The following is a 24,942-nucleotide window of genomic DNA, read 5'->3' on the forward strand; positions in this document are numbered from 1 at the left end:
TTCCAATGCCTCTAATTGTTCCGTACCCTTCCAATCGGATAAATGTTGCATACAATAACTAACCTAAAAGAGCCCTTTAGTGTGTAACTTGGTTTGTCAATCACAGCAGTCGAATGAAAAATGACAAGCAACACCTGTATCAGAGCAAGAGCGGCTCACCCCAAGGCAAGTTGAAGTGAACAAAGTACTGGAATAGCTTGTTGGTAAAACAGGTAACGACTAAGGACAGTGGTAGCGGTTTCCATTAATCAAATGTGGCGACTGTGGCTCAGGCAGTAGAGCGGGGTCAATTAGAAACCAGAGGGTTGGCGGTTCGACCCTAGCTAGTCACGTGTCATTGTGTCCTTGGGCAAGACACTTCACACACAACTTGCCTCCAGGTCACCAATGTAAGTGAGAAAATGTTCTTAATTGACTTACCTGGTAAAACACTGAGGAAAAAATTAATTTAAAAAATTAGAATTAGCAAGCTAAAAATATCAATTTAAGACTGACAACAGATTTCCCAATCTTAACTATCTGTTATTGTTCTATTATGTTGTGTTACATTTTTGCAGCTGTACTTTGTGAATTCCCAATGAACTGAGTATATTTCAGGTTCCATTACTTGGACATTCTTAGAATTTACCTTTGAGAATAATGTTGGGGTGGTACACCTTACAACTCACATAACACCACAGGTAGGTGGGAAAGGCAAAACAACTTTAGAATTGAAAATTCAATCCCATGTTGGACCTCAATTAATTTATACATTGTACCTTGAGTAAGAATACAAAAACTCCAAAGCACAACTTATACATAATAATGATAATAATAATAATAATAATAAGTCAGAACATATCAGAACATACTTGTGACTTTTTCTTTAACTATTTCTATAGGGTAGTGTCTGATCATCAAACCTACCTGTCCAGTTTGCATCATCACTGCCAGCATCCTCATCAGTAGGCTTCTCATATTTGCCATGAGCCATCACAACAAATTTAGACTTTTTACCAGTTGAGTATTCCTGAGTTCATTTAAAAAAAGGAAAACACTGATTACACTTTCATTTTTGTTGCAATTTCAGTTACTTTACGCATCATTATTTATGTTAATGTCACTTCTATTGTCATTCAATCGTACTTTTATAACATCTACACTGCTCTGTGGTGCCGATCATAGCCCCGTATGTCACAATGTTTATTGTCATGGTGACGGTTCACACGTCTGTGCACTCGCCCCTCCCTACCTGTGTTTTAAATACACCCTTCTATCCAATCCATTATCTGTACCACTTGTCCCCACGGGGGCCGTGGGCATGCTGGAACACAATCCCACCCATCTAGGGGCAGTAGGCGGGGGACACCCTGAACCGGTTGCCAGCCAATTGCAAGGCACACAGAGACGAACGACCATTTGCACTCACACCTACAGACAATTTGGAGTCCTCAATCAGCCTACCATGAATGGTTTTGAGAAGTGGGAGGCAACCGGAGTGCCCGGAGAAAATCCATGCTGGCACAGGGAGAACATGCAAACTCCACACAGGCCAGGTTGTAATCGAACCCGCGTCCTCCGAACTGTGAGGCGAATGTGCTAACCAGTGCCGCTCTGTTTAAATACATATGCGACATTTTTGTCCCCAAAGGGCATCTGCTGAAATCCATGCTTAGCCTACCTACGTCAGTGGCGCCGTGAAAAATATTTTGTATAATAATCAAGATTCTTATTTTGATATTGACATGACCTTCATTTGTATATCATAGTTTCTTTTCATTGTTTTTAGGAAGTTGGGGAGTACAAAATTACATCAGCACAAAAAACACCTACCTTGCTATTCCTCACAGAAGAAGTGGGAGAAACAATTTCGCTGAAGTTTTCCCACACATTTTTCTTGTTTAGAACATCACCGGGTTTTATTTCCTGAAAAAGATCTGATATTAAATACTTCCTGGACTTAATTCTATCTGATGGATTACCTGAGAGTAATGTTACATTTTGAACAGATTGCTGCTACACGTGTGTTAAATTAGAAGTTGCTTGAAGGTTTATAATTATGCAACATCAATGCTAATTAGACATCATTTTTCAGAACCATGCAAACTGACTTCTTATATGATTCGTTTAGATATTTTGGTGTTTAAATATTCAGTGTTGAATTCTGTGTGTTTTTATTGAGTTTAAATGTAGTTAGAACATATGGAACAAGTAAAACTATGTTTTATTATATGGTCTGTTGAAAGTGAGACGTATCCCTGCAATAAAAAAAAAACAGGTTCACTGTATAAGCCAAAGTGATAGCTCTTGACTTGTGCTAATAATGAGCAGTTATATAGTAGGAATTGCATTCGAAGCCAAATGTTAACATTTTGGTTGTTGAAATAATAAAGGGATCTTTGTGACTTACAAAGAACAGTACTTGGGGTAAGTACTGTTGTTCTACAACAAGAAAACACGCTTGATTATAGCCGGACTTATAGTTTTTATGACTTACACTAACCTCTCCTGGTACGCTAACACCGCGTCACTGGCAAAGAAAGCTCAGGCGTGCATGTGCTCCTCAGGCAGTCCTGTCTACATTCTACCGTGGCACCATTGAGAGCGTCCTCACCAGTTGAAGTTGAAGGACATTTATTATTTACACCTCCCATCTCCTGCAAGGCAACCACGATTGCGAGTGATGTGAGTCACCCAGCTCACTCTTTGTTTGACCTTCTGCCCTCTGGGAAGAGGTACAGGAGCCTGCGCTCCCGCACCACCAGACTCGCCAACAGCTTCTTTCTCCAGGCTGTTAGGACCCTGAACTCGCTACCCCCTTCTGCGTAGCGTGCGGCACTGTTGCGCTATTTTCTGGAATGTCTGCTGTACGCTCACTTGCTCCTTTATGCTCCTCTTATTTATTTGTTGTGTTATTTATTCATTATTTATTCAGCACGCTGTTATTTACTTGTTTACTTGATTGTCTATTGTGGGCCATGTCTTGTCACCGTGGGATAGCGGGGAACAAAATTTCGGTTTCTTTGTGTGTCTTTGGCATGTGGAGAAATTGACAATAAAGCTGACTTTGACTTTGACTTATGACTTACCTACTGTGTGAATGTATGGTAGTGATACTAGCTACTGCCAGTTTCGATGCGCAAATTTGATTAACTTGCCTGCTCCGTCACACTATAGCACAGGTGTCAAACTTAAGGCCTGGGGGCCAGATACGGCCCGCCACATCATTTTATGTGGCCCGCGAAGACAAATTGTGCATCAAATTTGTGTCATTACTAGAATTGCTAATTGTCTTCACTTTTAAAAATGTCTTCTTTTTTTTTTTTTAATATTTGACCAGTTTTTACTAGTCTGATTTGAAAAGGAGTTATTTGTCAGTTTGTTTTGTAGCTTATACTGTATATGAGGTGCTCATACATTTATTTGAGTTGACAGTCATGATGGCCCTCCGAAAGGAACTATGACTACAATGCGGCCCGTGAAAAAAATGAGTTTGACACCCCTGCACTATAGTATGACAAAACAGATTTTAACTGACCTTTGGTGGTGTGTTTGAGAGAGTGTTTTGGTTCCATGCCACTCCAGCCTCAAAAAGATTCTTTTTTTGTGCAATGGGACTTAGCACATCCACAAGGACTGGACTAGCTGGTTTGCATTCCTTTGTGGAAACCTGTGTAAAAGTTTGGTGTTTAAAAAAATACTGTAAAAAAAGTGGTATTTTACACAGTCAAAGATTCTACAGTCATAAATTATTTGAATATACTGGTATACATCTGAACTTGATTTCATTGTATTTACGTTATTGGTTTGTTTTACCTCAAGAGCATGTGTATACTGCTGGAGTTTCTTGTCAATCTTGGAAACACAAAGAGGTTGTGGAATCTTCTTTTTGATGTTGGAACTTGAACAGAAAGAGGAAACGCCATGCATTGTCACATAATGACAATACACTGTACACTGTATATGCATAAATAAAAACACAAGCAGAGGAAAGAATTTTCATCAGTCAAGAGGGTTGCAAAGGGAGAGATTTTTTTTTTTTTCCCTTGCTAGTATTGCTAATGCTTCTAGTTCAGCAATAAGGCTTCAATTCATGCGGGAGTGTGGAAGATTTTTAGAAAATAACTTGTGATTAAAAATACAGTGCAAAGTAATCCGGTTGTTTTAAGCTAGGCTTGTGAGATGTTTCTGGTGGCTCTGGCAGCCCCATTTTAGACCCCCGGGATGTGTTGTGAGACAACAAAAAGGTGCCGGACGTGAAGATTTGGCAGGTCAAAATTTGTAACAGCAATCACAGTTGGAGCAATAACAAACCTAGTTTGTGATATTTAATAGGTCTGCAGCTATAAAATGTGTAAAATGTGTTTTAGGATTCCTTGCTTGTTAAATCCAGAACATAGAAAGGCAAATTTACACGCAGTACATTGCTTAACCTGAAGATGGCGCCATATAGACATTTGTTTGACACAAATCGAAAACATCCACAAAAAATAATGACTAGGTCATGTAGACAACATTAGTAGTCACCCATTTATGCAGTTTGGAAGAAAACCAAAGTTGATTTGTGGTAAAGAAACACGTTAACAAGACAAGGTACATGTCATGCGGTCGCGTTTATTTTTCCGGGTTTCTGTCTCGTCGATGTCGTAATTTTACTTCCGGTTTTATTTTGTCGTTCCTTCCGGTTCAGTTTGTGTTTCCTTCCTCGGTGTTGGTTGTCTTGTCTTCCCTGATCCCGATTGTGCGCACCTGCGTAATCGATACTAATTGTCATCACCTGTGTCCCCGCCCTTTTGTGTGTATTTAGTCTGTGTCTTCCCCTTGTCTTGTGCCAGTGTGTCTTGCCTCGTCCCGACCACCAGCGATCCCTTAATGCCTGAACTCTCTGAACGAACCCTCCTTTTTGTCTCGCCACCGAGCGACGCTTTTGTTTGTGCCTTGGTCTCCATCGCCTTTTTGTCTCGCCCCAGTGCGACTCCTTTAGTTGGTACTTTTTGCTACGCGTTTTCCCTCGTAAGAGGCGTTTTGATTTGTACTTTTAGCCTTTTGACTCGCCTCAGTGCGACGCCTTTTGTTTGTACTTTTTGCCACGTGTTTTCCCTCGCAAGAGGCGATTTGATTTGTACTTTCGCTCTGTGTGCTTGCTGGAATAAATCCAAGATAGAAACGACTCTGCATCCGAGTCCTTCGCCTTGTTCCCGGCCTGACAGTACACACTGGCCAGACATGGACTCGGCAGAGTCGGAGCACCTGTGCGCCACAGTGCGCTCCCATGCCTCACTGCTCGCCCAGCACCAGAGGGAAGTGGGCGACTTGGGAGAAGAGATCTGAGGACTCGCTAAGAATCAAGAAGATTTCAGAGGAGCGGTCGCCACCCAAGTAGCAAAGTTGGGCCAGCAAATGCAGGAAGTGCTCTCGCTCTTAAACGCGGGACCAGCAGCGACCTCCAGTACACCCGTCGCTTCCCCCGTTACTCCCCTTGCAATAGCTCCCATGACTGGCAGTGCCAGACTGGCTCCTCCAGAGCGCTACTCCGGAGAACCCGGCCTTAGCCGGGCCTTTATTACAGAATGCGAGATGCATTTTGAGAGTTCCCCAGCAGATTTCCCCACCGAGCGCCCCAAGGTGGCCTACATGGTATCATACCTGACGGGAAGGGCCCGCACGTGGGCCACCGCGGAATGGGCCAGGGAATCCATCTCCTGTCGCTCTCTCCCCGCTTTCATCCAGGCCCTGCGAACGGTGTTCGATCCAATCTCCGCTGACCGAGACAATGCTCGCCAACTCTGTCAGATAGTCCAGGGACAAGACACCGTCGGAGACTACGCCATCCGGTTCCGCACGCTGGCCGCGGTGAGCGGGTGGAACGCGGCGGCACTATATGACATCTTCCTCCGGGGCCTGTCTGGACCCATACAGGATCAGCTAATCCCCTTAGACCTTCCCACCGACCTCGACGCCCTCATCGCTCTGGCTATCCGCACTGACAACCGGCTGCAAGAGTGGAGGAAGCACCGACGCAGCAACGCCCCCGCCTTCGTCCCAGTAGCCGGCACTGACGTTCACCACTCCAGGCTGTATGGGGATCGGCAGCGCCAGGAGCCAGAACCGATGCAGTTGGGCAGAGCTAAGTTAACAGAGGAGGAGAAGTTACGGCGGCGCCGAGAGGGAAGATGCTACTACTGCGGCGAGCTCGGACACCTCCTTCTCTCCTGTCCAGTGAGGAGGACCCTGAAGGTAAGCGCCTTCTCTGCGGCTCTGTCCCCGGGGCGAGTGCTCCCCAAGGGCAGGATTACACAGTTGGGAAGAGAAATAGAACTCGAAGTATTAATAGACTCCGGAGCGGACGAAAGCTTGATAGACTGGGCATTTGCTCGCCGGTGGGGGGTAAAGACTGAGCTACTGAACACTCCCGTGAAAGCCAAGGCACTCAATGGACAGGCACTCTTTGAGATAACTCACATAACAGAACCAGTCTCGCTGTCAATTGGTCCCCACCAGGAGAACATACGGCTACATGTCGTGACCTCTCCAATGAACCCTCTCATTCTCGGGTATCCATGGCTTCAACGCCACAACCCCGCTATAGACTGGGGATCAGGGGAAATAACGGGATGGGGGTCCGACTGTCATGATTCCTGTATCAAGTCTAACCCGCGCCCTGTGCCTCCTGCTCCAGACGCGCCAACCCCAGACCTAACCAGGGTCCCTGCGTGTTACCACCAATGGGCCGAGGTATTCAGCAAGGCCAAGGCTACCTCTCTGCCTCCCCACCGTCCGTATGATTGCGCCATTGACCTCCTGCCGGGTTCAACTATACCCAAGGGGAGGCTTTATTCTCTTTCGGGACCTGAGAAGCAAACCTTGAATGAATATATAGACTCCTCCCTGCAAGCAGGACTGATTCGACCATCGTCGTCGCCTGCGGGGGCGGGGTTCTTTTTCGTGGGCAAGAAGGACGGCACCCTACGTCCCTGCATTGATTATAGTCCCCTCAATCAGATCACCATCAAGAATCGGTATCCGCTCCCACTGATGTCGACCGTGTTCGACCAATTACAGCAAGCCCGGGTGTTCACAAAGTTAGATCTGCGCAACGCCTACCATCTGGTGCGCATCCGGGAAGGGGACGAATGGAAGACAGGGTTCAACACCCATCGAGGACATTTTGAATACCTCGTCATGCCATTTGGCCTCACCAATGCTCCCGCTGTGTTTCAGGCCATGATAAACGATGTTTTGAGAGACTGTTTGGACCGGTTTGTGTACGTATATTTGGACGATATTTTGATTTATTCCCCAGATCTGAAGACCCATAGGGTTCACGTCGAGACGGTGTTGCAACGACTCCTTGAACACCAACTATACGTAAAGGCCGAGAAAAGTGAATTCCACAAGAGCACCGTTTCTTTTCTCGGCTTCATCGTAGCCCCGGGCAAGGTAGAGATGGACCCGGCGAAAGTAAGCGCGGTAACGGAATGGCCTACCCCTGACTCACGCAGGAAGGTGCAGCAATTCCTGGGCTTTGCCAATTTTTATCGGCGGTTCATCAAGGGCTTCAGTGCCACAGCGGCTCCCTTGCACGCGCTCACGTCTCCTAAAGTCCCCTTCCGCTGGTCAGCAGAGGCGGAGGCGGCCTTCCAGGAGCTAAAGAACCGTTTCAGCACCGCTCCCATCCTCACGCTTCCTGATCCGTCGCGGCAGTTTGTGGTGGAGGTGGACGCCTCCAATCAAGGAGTAGGTGCCATCCTTTCACAGAGGGCCAAGAGCGACAACAAGCTCCATCCGTGCGCGTTCCTGTCTCGACGGCTGACGCCCGCCGAACAGAATAATGATGTGGGGGATCGCGAACTGTTGGCAGTCACGCTGGCATTAGAAGAATGGAGACATTGGTTAGAGGGAGCACAGCAGCCTTTTTTGGTCTGGACAGACCATAAAAATTTAGAATACATAAAGTCAGCTAAGAGACTGAATTCACGCCAAGCCCGCTGGTCACTTTTTTTCAATCGTTTTAACTTCACTCTGTCCTACAGACCGGGAACCAAGAACACCAAGCCTGACGCCCTCTCCCGTGTTTTCAACTCGGATCCAGAAATTAAGAAGCCCGAAACCATCCTGCCTTCTCATTGCCTGGTTAGAGCAGTGACCTGGCCTATCGAAGGCCGGGTACAGCGGGCCAATGGTAACAAGCCACCCCCTAGTGGTTGCCCTGAGAACCGACTATTTGTCCCTGCTCAATTACGATCCCAAGTCATCCATTGGGCTCACACCTCCAGACTCTCCTGCCATCCGGGCATGCGCCGAACGCTGTTTGTAATCCAGCAGCGATTCTGGTGGCCCTCCATGAGGGCAGACGTCAATGAATACGTTGCAGCCTGTCCCGTCTGCGCCCGGAATAAGAACTCCCACGGCGCCCGTATGGGGTTGCTGCATCCCCTACCCATTCCTTCGCGCCCATGGGCGGAGATATCCATGGACTTCGTCACCGGGCTTCCGACCTCGCATGGGCGAACCACCATACTCACAGTGGTGGATAGATTTTCAAAGATGGCTCACTTTATCGCCTTGCCCAAGCTCCCGTCCGCTAAACGAACGGCCACCGTGATGATGGACCACATATTCCGGGTTCATGGGTTCCCGAAAGACATTGTTTCCGATAGAGGGCCCCAATTCGTATCCAGGTTTTGGCGGGAGTTTTGCAGGCTCATAGGGGCAACCGTGAGTCTCACGTCAGGCTATCACCCGGAGGCAAACGGACAGACGGAACGTATTAACCAGCAGTTGGAGACAAGTCTCCGCTGCCTGGTCTCCCAGAACCCCTCCTCGTGGAGCAAGAACCTCTCCTGGGTGGAGTATGCCCACAACTCCCTGCCCACCACGACTACAGGTATGTCCCCCTTCAAGTGTGTGTATGGCTACCAGCCCCCTGTCTTCCCTGACAGTGAGCCGGAGGTGACGGTGTCTTCAGCCCACGCCTTGGTGCGCCGCTGTCGTCGCGTCTGGTCGGCGGCTCGGGCCACGCTGGTCCGACAGGGGGACCGGGTCAAGCGGATGGCTGACCGGAGGAGACGTCCGGCGCCCGTGTACCAGAGGTGTCAACGTGTCTGGCTATCCGCCAAGGATCTTCCCCACCGGGGGGACTCCAGGAAACTGGCGCCTCGCTTCGTGGGTCCGTTCCCCATCGCCAAGGTCGTGCACCCGGCCGCGGTGCGTCTCCGCTTGCCCAGGTCCCTTGCAGTCCACCCCACCTTTCACGTTGGGAAGGTCAAGCCGGTGGTGGACAGTCCGTTGGTGCCAGATCCTGCGCCCCCTCCGCCTCCGCGGACTGTGGGAGGTGGGACGGCCTACACCGTTAAAGAACTATTGGATGTGCGCAGAAGAGGCCGGGGCTGGCAGTACCTGGTGGACTGGGAGGGTTATGGGCCGGAGGAGCGGCAATGGGTGCCGCCTAGTTATATTTTGGACCCGGGACTTTTTGAGGACTTTTATGCGGCTCACCCTGGGGCTCCTGGGCCGTCTGGGATCCGGCCCTAGGGGGGGGGGTTCTGTCATGCGGTCGCGTTTATTTTTCCGGGTTTCTGTCTCGTCGATGTCGTAATTTTACTTCCGGTTTTATTTTGTCGTTCCTTCCGGTTCAGTTTGTGTTTCCTTCCTCGGTGTTGGTTGTCTTGTCTTCCCTGATCCCGATTGTGCGCACCTGCGTAATCGATACTAATTGTCATCACCTGTGTCCCCGCCCTTTTGTGTGTATTTAGTCTGTGTCTTCCCCTTGTCTTGTGCCAGTGTGTCTTGCCTCGTCCCGACCACCAGCGATCCCTTAATGCCTGAACTCTCTGAACGAACCCTCCTTTTTGTCTCGCCACCGAGCGACGCTTTTGTTTGTGCCTTGGTCTCCATCGCCTTTTTGTCTCGCCCCAGTGCGACTCCTTTAGTTGGTACTTTTTGCTACGCGTTTTCCCTCGTAAGAGGCGTTTTGATTTGTACTTTTAGCCTTTTGACTCGCCTCAGTGCGACGCCTTTTGTTTGTACTTTTTGCCACGTGTTTTCCCTCGCAAGAGGCGATTTGATTTGTACTTTCGCTCTGTGTGCTTGCTGGAATAAATCCAAGATAGAAACGACTCTGCATCCGAGTCCTTCGCCTTGTTCCCGGCCTGACAGTACAATGAAATACAGAAGGGCGGGTGTCACCATATACATTTAATTTCCCTTTTAGAGTAAACTAAATTATTTTAAATTCCGTGTTGATTCGGATGAATTATTGTAAATTCCCAATATTTCAACTGATTGCCAGAAATGCAAATTTTCCGACCTCCCAGGTAACTAGCGATTTTCATGCCGTATGAATTACACTTAACCCACCTCTTTCGCAGAGATTCAGTTCGCTCGGTGATCTGAAAAAAATGTGACAAGGGACCGTTATTAGGGTTAGGCAGTGTTTTGTGAAAATGAGGAAAACAAAACAAGAATAGAAGCACCAAGTAATAAAAAAAGACTCTGAGCTAGTCATCTAATGAAGATATTTGATCTTAACTTACCACACATTTACCATCTGTTGGTATTCTGCTCTTCGCCTCATCCTATACAGAGAAACAGTGTCCTAAGATGCATGTCAAATTTCCGCTCAGTTTCCCTATTTATCTTTGCTATGGCAACAAATCACATGGGACTTACGTGCATACCCTCTTTGGCACAGCTTTATATTATTGCACCTTTTGATTGCCTCATGACATTTATTCAATAAATACCGGGAAGCTGTATGTCAGCATAACACTCCTTGATTTAAAGTGCATCTAAGGTAAACGGCCTGCTTCAGGTCATCGCTCACACTCTTTTTACCTGGATTTAGGCTGTCATGTATAAATGTATAGGTAGTGATAGTGCTGAAATGGTTTATTTCTATACTTTTTATAACTATAAAAAAAACATAGATAGTCCAACAGCTAGCCAAAATGTTGGATGATATACGAACAGTGTTATTTTTCTGTCAGACATGGGATTGTAGTGAAATAACTCAAATGGTATTTGAAACAAGACAAAATTCGGTTAGACAGCTGTTATAAGTTGGACTTCATGTGAATGAGGAAACAGCTTTCTCTATTCCAATTATGGTCTAACCACCATCTGGTTTCACTAAGGAACATGTTCACATATGCTTTAAGTAGCAATCGTGGTGAAATGTAAAGTACTGTAAATGTCTCTTTAGATTTTGTACCACAATTGACACATGTGTTGTAAAATGAAGAAAAGAAAAGACAAATATTGTAAAACTGCCATGTTTCAAAAACTATGTGCAGTGTTATTTTCTGTCAGACAAACTCTATTTGAAACAAAACAGAATTCCATGACAGCTGTGTTATACATATGTTGTGTTATGCTTAATGTGAATTAGGAAAGAGAGTTTCCAATTCCAATTATGGACTATGACTAAGGCATCCTTTTTCACTTAAACACATCCATCTGAACAAACTGCTTAGCAGGATGTTTGAACAATTAAAGATGCTGTCATGTTCCTGGAGGGCAACTTCACTAACTACAAACAGTTTGCTTATCGGACATGCTTGTGTTGGGTTCTTTGAAAGCGTTACCATCAGGTCATACACACTGATCCACCATCTTCTTCACACAACAATATGAGGACGAAAAGGGACTTACTGGGTAAAACTGAATGAGGAGTTTCTGTTGGAAGAAGCAGCATAAGAGAGAATGTTTGTCACCATTAACATGAACAGTGACACTTTATTACACAAACTGCCATCAAAAAGTAATTAACCAAAATTAACAAAAAAAATAAAACTAAAATTGAAAAAAATAACATATTCATAAATGAAATAAAAGAATGAGAATGCTTTAACTGACACTACACCTTATGTTGATGAAACTATTTAAAACTATAATTATAACGACAATATTCTTTGTTTTCATCTTTGTCACTTGTGTTATACACAAACTTTCGGGGGTTCATTTAAAATCTATTTATTTTAGAATGAGAGTTCAAAGCATGACAGCATGTTAATTGATGGGAGCCTTACCATAGATTCATCATTTGCATCCTAAACCAGAGATGAGTGACTACTGATGTTAGAAAAATTGTGTGTGTGTGTGTGTGTGTGTGTGTGTGTGCGCGTGTGCGTGTGCGTATATATATATATATATATATATATATATATATATATATATATATATATATATATATATATATATATATATATATATATATATGTTATCATGCGTTCTCTAATGAGTACTTATTCATAATGTTACTGCTCAGTCTGCTTGCTGCTTTGACTTGCTTATTCTTATCTTGTGCAACAGAACAGAAGGATTACGGCTGGGTCAGGGGCGAGATGACGGTTGTGTCAAACAAGATACCGCTGACATCTCAGCAGAAAAATGACACCCACTAGAACAGATCGTGAAAACAACACGTCAAACGATGCGCCATGAACCTTCTGATCTTCCTTAAAGAACATCACTTTCTCTTTTTATCTCTCGGAATATTGCTTAAACTCTTTTGCTGATATAGCCATATCTGCACGCAACACTTTGTGCATTACTTTTTGTTTCTTTTCTTACGAGACGAAGCCCGCAATCCTTTTTTTCCCCTCACCCTCAGGGGCTAATCGTCTCACACTGTGGGTAGGGCATTCCAAATAAAAAGAGCGAGGAGTGTAAACAAATTTTTAGTGTAGTCAGATTGTAGAAAGCAATCTGTATCTCACTCCTCGCGAGAAAACTCAATATTCTGCCTCACTTGTGTTTGTCTGCTGATCCTTTTCTTTTATACAGATATTCAGTTAGCACTTCGAACCTGACAACTGAGGTAAAGAAGATTTGGAGGAAGCTTATCACCTCACACTATATTTTATTTCTAGTTTTCATTTGCTGTTGCAGTGACCAATAAATTGCCACTCATAACCACCAAGGACCCTCAACCTTTGTCTTTGAACTTCTCTCGGTATCTGCATTACATACTCTTATTTTTCTCCGTACCTTGAATGTTGGGCTCATGGCTCCATAGCAGTTTAATGTCTCATCATCTTCATTGCTGTAAACAGAAAGGCCGGACGGCCTGCTTTTATCGTCATCACTTCTGTGTTCTTCTTCCTTTGACCTCTACAACAAACACAAGACATAAATTTCATCAATTAGTATTCAAAAGATTATGACTTGTAGCTTTAATCGTTTGACATGTTTTTACTCCGTTGTGTTCATGCTTGCCTTGTGCTATTTTCTGTCTGGTTGATTTACACCTCCAGTTTAGAGCACAAAAATGTACTAGTGTCTAAATTCACTATTCCCTCCACCACACACCTTTGCACGTACCTTTTAAAAAAATATATTTTACAGTGCCATTCCAAGTCTAATGACTTCTGTCATTCGTTGAAGTTATCGCCAAGACAAATTCCTCATTCTTCTCATTTACTGCTCTTGATTTAAAGCCAATTAAGTGAACCAGGCCATGTGTAGCTGGATAACAAGAATAAGCTCATGTTCCTCAATTTATGAGAGGTAAAGTTTTCCACATTTACAAATTGACCATTTAGCGAACTGGCAGGCTTTGGTATATTGTGTCATGCCTGCAGTAATGTATGAGGTGAATGTCTTCTAAAATCCGATAACAAGTTACAATTGTCCACTTTGTAGCCAAGTGATATTTTAAAACTGACCTTTTCTGTCAGCTTTTGGTTTCTCTCAAACTCTGCAAGCCTGTCCTTCATCCCTTCATGTGTGAAGTTGAGATCCTCTTCTTGATCAACTTCGTATGTTGGTTTGTTACCGCTAGCGCCAGCTCTCCACTCGTTCTGCAAAATCTGATGCACCTCTTTTTCGTCTTGCTTCACCTTGCACACCTCGTGACTGTTGAGGATAATAAAAATAATGCAAAAAATAATAGGCTTTACTTTAGTTGCATGGACTTTTCATATTGCTGTCTCGAACTTGAGCTACTCGAATCATGCAAGACCATTTATATTTAAAGGTTAATAAAGATTTGAGGTTATTCAGGATTTTTCACAATTATTTTTATTATTCTATTGTTTATTTTTGGTATTATATGGTTCTGATTAATGCCAGGTAGGATCCGTTAACTGAAAATGCTTGATTGTAGATCACACGTGTCAAACTCAAGGCCCGGGGGCCAGATACGGCCTGCCACATCATTTTATGTGGCCCGCGAAGAAAAATTGTGCATCAAATTCGTGTCATTACTAGAATTGCAAATTGTCTTCACTTTTAATAATATCTTTTTTCTTTCATATTTGACCAGTTTTTACCAGTCTGATTTGAAAACGAGTTATTTGTCACTTTGTTTTGTAGCTTTTACTGTATATAATATGAGGTACTCATACATTTATTTGGGTTGACAGTCATAATGGCCCTCCGAAAGAAGCTATAACTAAAATGCGCCCCGTGAAAAAAATGAGTTTGACACCCCTGTTGTAGATGGTCAGAATGTATCTATCCCCTGCCAACTATTGGATTTCCTTGAGCATGCAATTGGTTAAAAAGACAACTACATTATTTAACCAAGTTGGTGTGAAGTCGGTGTAAGTCTAATTTAATTTCATCAAACCTATGCCAAAAAAGATTAAATTTGTCAAAAGCCAAAAAAGAAAAACCTGTGTTCTGAAAACAAGCTAAATTAATGCACCAGCAGAAGAAGAGGAATACCTTGAGCCAAATTCTAAAAGCACTTTTACACAATAACTGAACACATTGTAACCTCATCCTTCCAGTCGTTAAGTAGGGCATTGTGTCTGTTGGAGGGTCGCTAGCCTGCTGTCGTCTTGGATCATTTGTCTGAAACACTTCTCTTTTCTAAAATGAAAGAAAATTCAGTTGGATTTGATTTCAGTCAAAAATCAATTCAAGGAAAACAAAGCATGATGTCAAACATTTTCCTGACAGATTTGTGACAGAAAAGTAACCATTAAAGTGAAAGAAGAAGAAAATTGACATACGCTCAGTGGAGGGCTTCTAGTGGACTGCAGCCCATGAGCCCTCTGTTTTGGCTGCCATTCCTCTTGCTCTTCATCATTCTGTTGTTTCTCTTTATTGATGCCTGCTTCCCACTGAAATGATGAAGGTTCTTGTGTCTTGACCCTGAAGTCCCGAAGAACATTACGGTTCTCCAACCTGTGACTCCAGTCACTGAAACCCTCATCCTCCTCCTGAACAAAGCAGCAACTAGGCTTCACTTCTTCATCCGACCTGTGGAATAGCAGTGTCAAAGAAATTCACTGTAATTGAATTTAAGTTTTTTTTGTTTTGTTTTTTTTTAAATTAAGCAACACATCCTGTAATCAAGCACAAGTTAAAGTTCCGTTAAAATTATGATGACGGACTGACATGACAGTTTTGGTTCGGCTAGATAATGACGCTGGCGAATAACTGACTGGCAGAAGTTTCTGACACGCCCACCTCCGTTTTTTTGCTTTAAGGGAGCCAATTTTGCAGCAGACATCTTGGCTCAATAAGTGGCCAGATATTTATGCGTCTCTTTCTGAGAATGATTAGGTCATTATTTCGCCAGGGTGCAACATTTGTCTGAGTCTTAACTGTGGGAACCAAATCCAACCTCCCCTGCATAACATTACCAACATTATGATATCTGCCCAAAGAACATTGACTAACAATAAAAAATCAACCGCACATGGCATATCGGTTCACACGCAGATTGCCCAAGCTTAAACGATTCTATCATATTTAAAACGTCACTGACTAGTGTATTATTGTCACAATAAATTAGAATGGTAAAATCGCAAACAATCGTTTTTTTTTCATCATGCAAAAAGTCAGCAAATTCTGTACTTATTTGGGCGATACAGTAAACTGAACAAAGGATCAAATTCAAGCGTAGCAAGCCTTACACTCCTGTTGGTTTATTTTCCTGCTGAAGCATTGACAGAGACGTCACTTGGTCTCTCTGCCTCTCCCTAGTTCTCCTCCTGCGCTCTCGCTCCAGCTCCTCAGCATCCTCAAGGCTCCGCTGGACCGTCACCCTGAAGCCAACAAGATACAATTGCACAATCAACAACTGATAGAAATTAGTTCTTGAAGTCTTGAGTTGATTTGCCCAACACAAAATAAAATTTCTAGTCTTTGCAAGTTTTCCAACATCTAGTGCCTAATTTGGTCGCACACACACACACACACACACGCACACGCACACGCACACGCACACGCACACGCACACACACACACACACACACACACACACACACACGCACGCACACACACACACACACACACAAACACTGTAGTTTCTGTGTCCTGTGTTGCTCTCAAATCATTTTACAATGATGTAATGGTAAATATACAAATGTGTGACAGATCAGAACTGTCAGTTTCAATGGGAAGAACTTTATAACGATATTTTTTATGACACATCTGCTGTGGTGTTTGAACCATCTGCAGTGGTCTCAACTTAGTGGTTAACAGTAAATTAAAGATCCTGTGAATTTCTGTGATCTTAAACGATAATAGTAACGAACCAGACCTGGCTGCCAGGCAAACTCCACACATGAAGTTCTGGCAGAGTTTCAGACAGAGAATCTGTGAAACAAAATTTAGTATACACCTCATCAACTTTCCCTCCAGAGATGAAATCCTCAGAAAACAACGGCTTTGTTTAGAATTCAAGTGACAGATGTTTTGTACATCTGTTTACAAGATAATGAGTGATGTCAAAAGATCAAACGGAGAAATGGGGACAAGATTCAGCAGGAACTCATTATTGCATAATGGAAGCTATGAGACCATGGAGAAAACCGAACAAAACATTGGAAGCATTCAGTTCAACATATGACTCATTCATCGGTGTCAAGGCGCTTCCCTTTTTTCGCAGTTGCTCTCAATCTACCCAGTCTGAAGGACATTGCCAGCTCTCGCTACCTCAGCAGAGCTGGCCACATCATCAAGAACTTTTCTCACCTCAGTAACTAGGTCAGTCAAAGCTCAGACAAGCACACTGTGAGATACATACAGTAGCTTCTTTTCCAGCGCTATCACTGCAATTACTCAGAATCATAAGCAAAAGAACTTTTCCAAAAACCATCTCAATCATCAACACTGATCAACAACCAATTTTAATCAGAGATAGTTTTATGACTACCTAAATATGTTTTGGGGGCTGATTTAAAAATGTATTTAGGTTTCTTTTAGGACATTGGTGTTTTGAGATATTTTTAGTATTTACTTTTAAGTATGGGCCAATAAAGCTTGCTCAATTCAGATTTTTGTTATGAAATTTCTAGCTATGATGTTTCAGCATAATCCCCCTGTTGCTGAACCTAACCCTTAATTTAATTCATTTTATAGCATTCATAGTAAATCAGCTCCCACTGGTGCAATCCCTGGTGAGCTGAGTGAGTCAAACATGGTCATTATTACAGTGGGAGGTGACCTAGATATGATTGAATTAAAAAATGCTGCAAGTGGCAACTGTATTTATAACAAGCATAAGGTTACTGCAAGTTCATTCAATGTCTGTGAATGTTGTGTCGGAGTAAAGACAGCACGGAGAATGGCTCATTGATATTATTATTGTTTAGTCATTGAAAGAAAGTGGAATTTTGGCAACGATTATGGTTTACATTAGGGGCTACTCAAGCAAAGAACGGTTGATATCTGACAAAGGATGTATTAAAAAAAGTAGTTGTGAATTGATTGGTCATTAATAAATGAGTGGTTACTCCTCTGACAACATGAATTGAATTCTCATCTGGTTGTGTGAATGAGAGTGTGAATGCAGCTGACTAAATCGACAGAGACAGCAGCATCCATTTATCCATCCATCAATTTTCCACTCTTGTTATCCTGTTTGGAGTTGAAGGAAGCTGAACCTTATCCCTACTGACATCAGGCAAAAGACAGACTATATACACCCTAGACTGGACACCAGTCAATCACAAGAAACCATAAAATTAGAGAACCATACATCTTCATATTCCCGGTGTTCCTGACAAATCCCCACACTGGCTGTACATGACAGATGAGTGAACCATTAGCAGACAATGACTCTGGAAAATAAAATAATTAAAAAATCGGAATGTAAACTACCGTATTTTTCCGACATAGACGTTGCTACTCTAAATAAACCATATATGAAATAACTATAACATAAATGACAAGTTTATCGAACCATCTGTGTCACTACAAATCATAAAATCTCCTGACTCCGCAAGTCAGTGAATGGAACTCATTGTCAGTGAGGCTCCAATTATTCCACAGCCATAGTGCGCCCTCATGCAGTTCAAAGTGAAAATAACATGTGAAGTGATCAACTGTACTAGTAAGTCAGTAATGTGTTAATGATCAAGTAAACATTTGTGAATAATTACACATCAGTCGCTCTTGAGAATAAGTCCCCCCCCCACCCAAACTATGATAAAAACTGTGACTTATAGTCCGAAAAGTACAATACTTGTAATCTAAGTGAAGCGGCTAAACTTGAATGCAGACATTATAAAACAGAAGTTGGGAAAACTTTTTTAGTAGAAGGCAGATAGCTTTCATCTAAACCACTCCAGATGGTAACAACATTGTGTTCCTTGCTTGAAGAACGGGTAGGTCATTTCTGACTTGAGCCTGTGTGAGCCCATTGTTATTGAATTCCTCGACTTAAAAGAGGCCCTAAGAAATATTTTGTTAACATTAGTTAAAATTAAGCAAAATCTCAACATACATTGTGCAGTAGATAGAATTTTGTGCAAGTGTTTGTATCATGCTTTTGCGGGGGTGAGCGTTGAGTGCAGCTGAGCAGAAGGGAGTTCATGGGGCCTGCCAGATGATGTCATTGCCATAAGGGAAGTTGCAACTATAAAAGACGCCATTGAGCCTAGAACAGAGTGAAGTCACACACATTTTCCACCAATAACTGAGGATAAAAAAAAACCTCAGCGATAATGAAAAACACACAGCCTGTTTTTATAATAGAGTGCCCATCAAACACAAATGAGCAAGAAGTCTATATTTGAAAACACAAACTTAAAGATAACAAAGCATTTATTTATGCAAGTGCCTTACCTTGTGAATTTTGATTTAGCTCCCCCTTTGCTCTTTATATTTAAAAAAATAGTTATATACTTGACAAAATTTTGTCCTGGTGTTGGAATTCATAGTTTATGCTTAGTTTTCATGATGTGCAGTTATTCATAAGCTGTAAATAATGTAAAGCACCCATCTTAGTGTCTTGTCTGCTCATTGAGTTCAGGAAGAGCTACAATAAATGTCATCATCATTTTGAAATCTACTCAAATTAAGTTATAAATAAAGAGATTTAGGTAATGGCTGCAGATTCTCAGTTTTTTTGTAGAAAAAGAATATGCTCTATATCATCATCACCACATTAAATGACATTTGTATCCATCTAATCACGATACTCCTATCTTATGCACGTTATTTTTAAAGTTTAAAGCAGAGGCGATTAAAATAAATGATTACTAGATCCATCCTATACTTTAAAATACTATTTTAGCAATGTCATTCTAACAGCACAAAATATATTTATATTTTTCTCACTGGATGAGGTTTTGCAGCAGCTGTCTGCTGGAGTTTCTTCTTCTGATGGGCTCTGACATGGTGGATTGGCCTGCTTCTGTTCTTTGTCCTGATTTTTTTTACGCCTCCAGCTGGTCTCCTGGTTCAGGCTCAGGAATACTATTCCAACAGTTTCCCCCTTCGTCCTCCAACTCTGTATCTGTAGCCCATCATGGTCAGGTCTTTATGTTCAGAAACAGCTCACCCCTCCCTCTGTGAGAATTTCATCAAAGTGTTGAGTGAGCCCAACCTCCCTAAGCAACAGGGGTCATGTGACTCTCCCAAGAGGATAAGCAAGATGAGTTTGTTGCAAAAAAAACTGTGATCAATGATCGCAATGTTTGTATTGTATATATTACAGTACATTTGGAAATTGTTGTGAAGAGAGAGAGAAAGAGAGAGAGAGAGAGAGAGAGAGAGAGAGAGAGAGAGAGAGAGAGAGAGAGAGAGAGAGAGAGAGAGAGAGAGAGAGAGAAACTTAATTCCATTCAGAACAGTTGCATTTGTTTAAGGGCAATTATCTGCACCAAGTGAAATGGTACTGCATCTGCTACAATACAGGATCAGCTTTTCTCACTCAACTTCCATTGTTTATATATATATATATATATATATATATATATATATATATATATATATATATATATATATATATATATATATATATATCAAAGTCAAAGTCAGCTTTATTGTCAATTTCTCCACATGCCAAAGACACACAAAGAAACCGAAATTTCGTTCCCCCCTATCCCACGGTGACAAGACATGGCTCACAACAGACAAACAAGTAAACAAGTATAACAACAGTGTGCTGAATAAATAATGAATAAATAACACAATAAATAAATAAATAAATAAATAAATAAATAAATAAATAAATAAATAAATAAATAAGAGGATCAAAAAAGGAGCAAGTGCGCGTACAGCAGACATTCCAGAAAATAGCGCAACAGTGCCGCACGCTACACAGAAGCGGGTAGCGAGTTCAGGGTCCTAACAGCCTTGTGAAAGAAGCTGTTGGCGAGTCTGGTGGTGCGGGAGCGCAGAGGGCAGAAGGTCAAACAACGAGTGAGCCGGGTGACTCACATCTCTCGCAATCCAGGTTGCCTTGCGGGCGAGATGGGAAGTGTAAATGTCCTTCAGGGAGGGGAGCGAAGCACCAATAATCTTACCAGCCGTATTCACTATGCGCTGCAGGGCCAAGTTCTGTTCAGTGCAGTTACCACCCCAGACAGCGATGCAACTGGTGAGGACGCTCTCAACGGTGCCACGGTAGAATGTAGACAGGACTGCCTGAGGAGCACATGCACGCCTGAGCTTCCGCAGGAAGTACAGGCGTCGCTGAGCTTTCTTTGCCAGTGACGAGGTGTTTGCGGACCAGGAGAGGTCCTCACTGATGTGCACCCCCAGGAACTTGGTGCAGCTCACCCTCTCCACCACAGCACCATCGATGATCAGCGGCAGGTGTTTTGTGTGACCCTTCCAGAAGTCAACAACAATTTCCTTGGTCTTATCGACGTTCAGCAGGAGGTTGTTGTCCCTGCACCACGTGGTCAGAAGGTCAACTTCCGACCTGTACCGAGTCTCGTTGCCCTTCGTGATGAGACCCACCAGAGTCGTGTCGTCAGCAAACTTCACTATGCAGTTGTCGCTGTAGGTCGCAGTTCAATCATGCGTCAGCAGGGTGAAGAGCAATGGACTGAGCACGCAGCTGTGCTCAGCGTGATGCTGGCGGAGATTTTGTCGCCAACACGCATCACCTGAGGCCTCTGACAGAGGAAGTCCAGTAGCCAGTTGCAGAGGGAGGTACTGAGGCCCAGCTCGTCGAGTTTGCAGATGAGTTGCTGCGGCACAATGGTGTTGAAGGCAGAGCTGAAGTCCACAAACAGCAACCTCACATAAGAGTCCTTTCTCTCCAGGTGTGTGAGGGCCGAGTGGAGGGCAGAGCAGATGGCATCCTCAGAGGACCGCTTGGCACGGTACGCGAACTGGAAAAGGTCAATGGCGGGTGTGAGAACGGATTTGATGTGCTCCATGACAAGCCACTCAAAGCACTTCATGATGATAGGCGTCAGTGCCACGGGGCGGTAATCATTGAAGCAGGACGGTGCAGGTTTTCTTTCTTTTCTTTCTTCGGCACAGGAACGATGGTGGCAGCCTTGAAACACGAGGGGACGATGGCCTGCTGCAGGGAAACGTTAAAGATGTCCGTGAAGACACCTGACAGCTCCCCAGCGCAGTCCTTCAGCGCTCGACCCGGGATCTTGTCAGGGCCCGCCGCCTTACGGGTGTCAATAGCGGCAAGCACCCTCCTCACACCGTCGGCAGAGAGGCGCAGGGGCTGCTCGTGTGGGGGGGGGGAGTGTTCTTCAGCGGGCAAGTGCTGTTCTGGGCGTCGAAGCGAGCAAAGAAGCGGTTCAGATCGTTCAGCAGACGGACGTCGCCCTCACAGCTCCTCGGCGCGGGCTTGTAGTCCGTGATGGTCTGAATGCCCCGCCAAAGGCTACGTGCGTCCTTGCTGTCCTTGAAGTGGGTGGAGACCTTGCACGAGAACGCCTTCTTCGCTTCTTTGATGCCTCGGGACAGGTCGGCCCTCGCTGTCCTCAAGCCAGCCTCATCCCCCGCTCTGAAAGCCTTGTCCCTGGCCCTCAGCAGTCTGAGGACAGCCCCTGTCAGCCACGGCTTCCAGTTCGCTCGAGTGACGACGGATTTCGAGCAAGTCACATCATCGATGCACTTCGTGATGTAAGAGGTAACAGAGTCAGTATCCTCCTCTATCACAAATGCCATAGCGAAGGTCAACCAGAGAACCAGGTCAGAGACGAGTTAAATCCATGTACAAGTCCAGAGGTTGGGTACGAAACCCCAATAAGCACAATCAAGCTGAACGAGGCAGCAACTGACCTGAAGAACAAGATCACGGTGAGAATGAATGCTCGGGAACCTAGATACACACTGCAGAGGCTAAGTGAAGTACCCTCAGAAAGTCTCCTAGAAGATGTGAATGCAGCACTGACAACAATTCCCACAGCTACCATCGCTGAAACCAATGAGCTGATATACACCTCAACAGCAGTGATCCTAGAAATGCTTGGCTACAAGAAGAATGACCATATGCGACCACAACAGTGCCCACCATGGAAGAGAAGGCTGGAGGCCAAAATCAAGATAGCACGGAGAGAAGTGAGCCAAATGACAGAGGCCCAGAAAGGTGCAATGAAAAAGCAAGTTCCCAAGAAATACAGCCAGATGCCCATACCTGAAGCACTCGAAACTGCCAAACAAAGACTCCAAGCCTTGGCCAGCCGCCTAAAGAGGTACACAAGAGAGAATGAAGCCAGACGAATAAACAGATTGTTCACAACACAACCAGCGAAAGTGTACGCTCAGTGGCAGGGGAATAATAGCAGAGCAGACCCACCAAGGCTGGAAACTGAACAGTACTGGAAGGATATATGGGAGCAGGAGGCATCACATAAGAAGGATGCACAGTGGCTGGTGGCTCTGAGAAAGGAACACAGCAAGCTCCCTGAACAGAACCCAGTAACCATCACAGTGGCAGACATCCAGAGAAGAGTCTCAGGAATGAAAAACTGGACAGCACCAGGCCCTAACATGATCCACAGCTACTGGCTCAAGAAACTTACAACTCTCCATGAGCGCCTGGCAGCGCAAATGAACCAGCTGCTAAGGGATGGGACTCACCCTGAATGGCTAACCCAAGGGCGTACGATCCTGATCCAGAAGGATCCTTCAAAGGGTACAGTCCCATCCAACTACCGGCCAATCACCTGCCTCTCCACAACATGGAAGCTGATGTCGGGCATAATATCAGATAAGATCAGCGGGCACATGGATCAATACATGAGCACTGCTCAGAAAGGGATTGGTAAAAATACCAGAGGAGCAAAACATCAACTCCTGGTGGATAGAACAGTCCAGACGTACCAACCTGAGCGCTGCCTGGATTGATTACAAGAAAGCATATGACTCAATGCCACATACTTGGATCACTGAATGCTTGCGGCTGTACAACATCAATGGGACTCTGAGAACCTTCATCGCCAACTCGATGAAACAGTGGAAAACCACACTTGAAGCCAATGGCAAGCCACTTGCACACGTGACTATCAAATGTGGTATATACCAAGGAGACGCTCTGTCCCCAATGCTGTTCTGTATAGGACTGAACCCCCTCAGCCAAATAATCAACAAGACGGGCTATGGATACCAACTCAGGAATGGGGCCACCATCAGCCACCTCCTCTACATGGATGACGTAAAGCTGTACGCTAAGAACGAGCGGGACATTGACTCCCTGATCCACACTACCAGGATCTACAGCTCTGACATCGGAATGTCATTCGGACTTGAGAAATGTGGCCACATGGTGACTAAAAGAGGAAAGGTAATCCACACAGAGGGGGTCTCACTCCCAGAAGGAACAATAGCAGACATTGAGGACAGCTACAAATACCTTGGAATTCCACAGGCAAATGGCAACCTTGACGAGGAAACAAGGAAAGCAGCCACAGCCAAATACCTCCATTGAGTAAGGCAAGTCCTAAGAAGTCAGCTCAACGGCAAGAACAAGTCCCTAGCCATTAACAGCTACGCCCTACCAGTAATCAGATACCCTGCAGGAATCATACGGTAGCCAAAGGAAGATATACAGACCACAGATATCAAGACACGGAAGCTCCTAACCATGCATGGAGGGTCCCATCCCAAGTCCAGCACCCTGAGACTGTACACTAGCCGTAAAGAAGGAGGCCGAGGACTAGCGAGCGTGAGAGCCACTATCCAAGATGAAACATCCAAGATCCATAAGTACATCAGGGATAAGGCCCCAACGGATCACGTGCTCAGTGAATGTCTCAGACAATGGGCATCAAAGGAAGATGAGGTGCTGGAGGGACAAGCCCCTACATGGGATGTACCACCGAAACATAGCTGAAGTGGCTGATATCCAGAAATCCTACCAATGGCTAGAAAGAGCTGGTCTGAAGGACAGCACAGAGGCACTGATCCTGGCTGCACAAGAACAGGCCTTGAGCACCAGAGCAATAGAGGCCCAAATCTACCACACCAGACAAGACCCCAGGTGTAGATTGTGCAAAGAAGGTCCTGAGACAATCCAGCACATAACTGCAGGGTGTAAGATGCTGGCAGGTAAAGCATACATGGAGCGCCATAACCAAGTAGCGTCCTCACCAGTTGCATCGCTGTCTGGGGTGGTAACTGCACTGAACAGAACTTGAAGGCCCTGCAGCGCATAGTGAATACGGCTAGTAAGATTATTGGTGCTTCGCTCCCCTCCCTGAAGGACATTTACACCTCCCATCTCGCCCGCAAGGCAACCTCGATTGCCAGAGATGTGAGTCACCCGGCTCACTCTTTGTTTGACCTTCTGCCCTCTGGGAA

General features: G+C 44.5%; 1 protein-coding gene across 1 annotated transcript in view; it reads right to left on the reverse strand.

The window, feature by feature from the left end:
- LOC125966786 (lymphocyte-specific protein 1-like) overlaps window positions 1-19,714 on the reverse strand; it is a 28,055-nt gene extending 8,341 nt beyond the window's left edge. Inside the window, exons 1-13 of the mRNA XM_049717233.2 lie at window positions 19,501-19,714; window positions 15,849-15,980; window positions 14,940-15,189; window positions 14,702-14,796; window positions 13,647-13,836; window positions 12,970-13,092; window positions 11,632-11,655; window positions 10,515-10,556; window positions 10,339-10,370; window positions 3,796-3,880; window positions 3,518-3,649; window positions 1,813-1,905; window positions 907-1,009 (exon numbers count right to left, since the gene is read on the reverse strand). Of these exons, the coding sequence (XP_049573190.1) occupies window positions 907-1,009; window positions 1,813-1,905; window positions 3,518-3,649; window positions 3,796-3,880; window positions 10,339-10,370; window positions 10,515-10,556; window positions 11,632-11,655; window positions 12,970-13,092; window positions 13,647-13,836; window positions 14,702-14,796; window positions 14,940-15,189; window positions 15,849-15,980; window positions 19,501-19,559 (1,360 nt within the window). The 5' untranslated portion in view covers window positions 19,560-19,714. The remainder of the gene's footprint in view (window positions 1-906; window positions 1,010-1,812; window positions 1,906-3,517; window positions 3,650-3,795; window positions 3,881-10,338; window positions 10,371-10,514; window positions 10,557-11,631; window positions 11,656-12,969; window positions 13,093-13,646; window positions 13,837-14,701; window positions 14,797-14,939; window positions 15,190-15,848; window positions 15,981-19,500) is intronic.
- Between the last annotated feature and the right edge of the window lie 5,228 nt (window positions 19,715-24,942).

The sequence above is a fragment of the Syngnathus scovelli genome, chromosome 4 (assembly GCF_024217435.2).
Source record: "Syngnathus scovelli strain Florida chromosome 4, RoL_Ssco_1.2, whole genome shotgun sequence".
In the NCBI taxonomy this organism is placed as follows: Eukaryota; Metazoa; Chordata; class Actinopteri; order Syngnathiformes; family Syngnathidae; genus Syngnathus; species Syngnathus scovelli.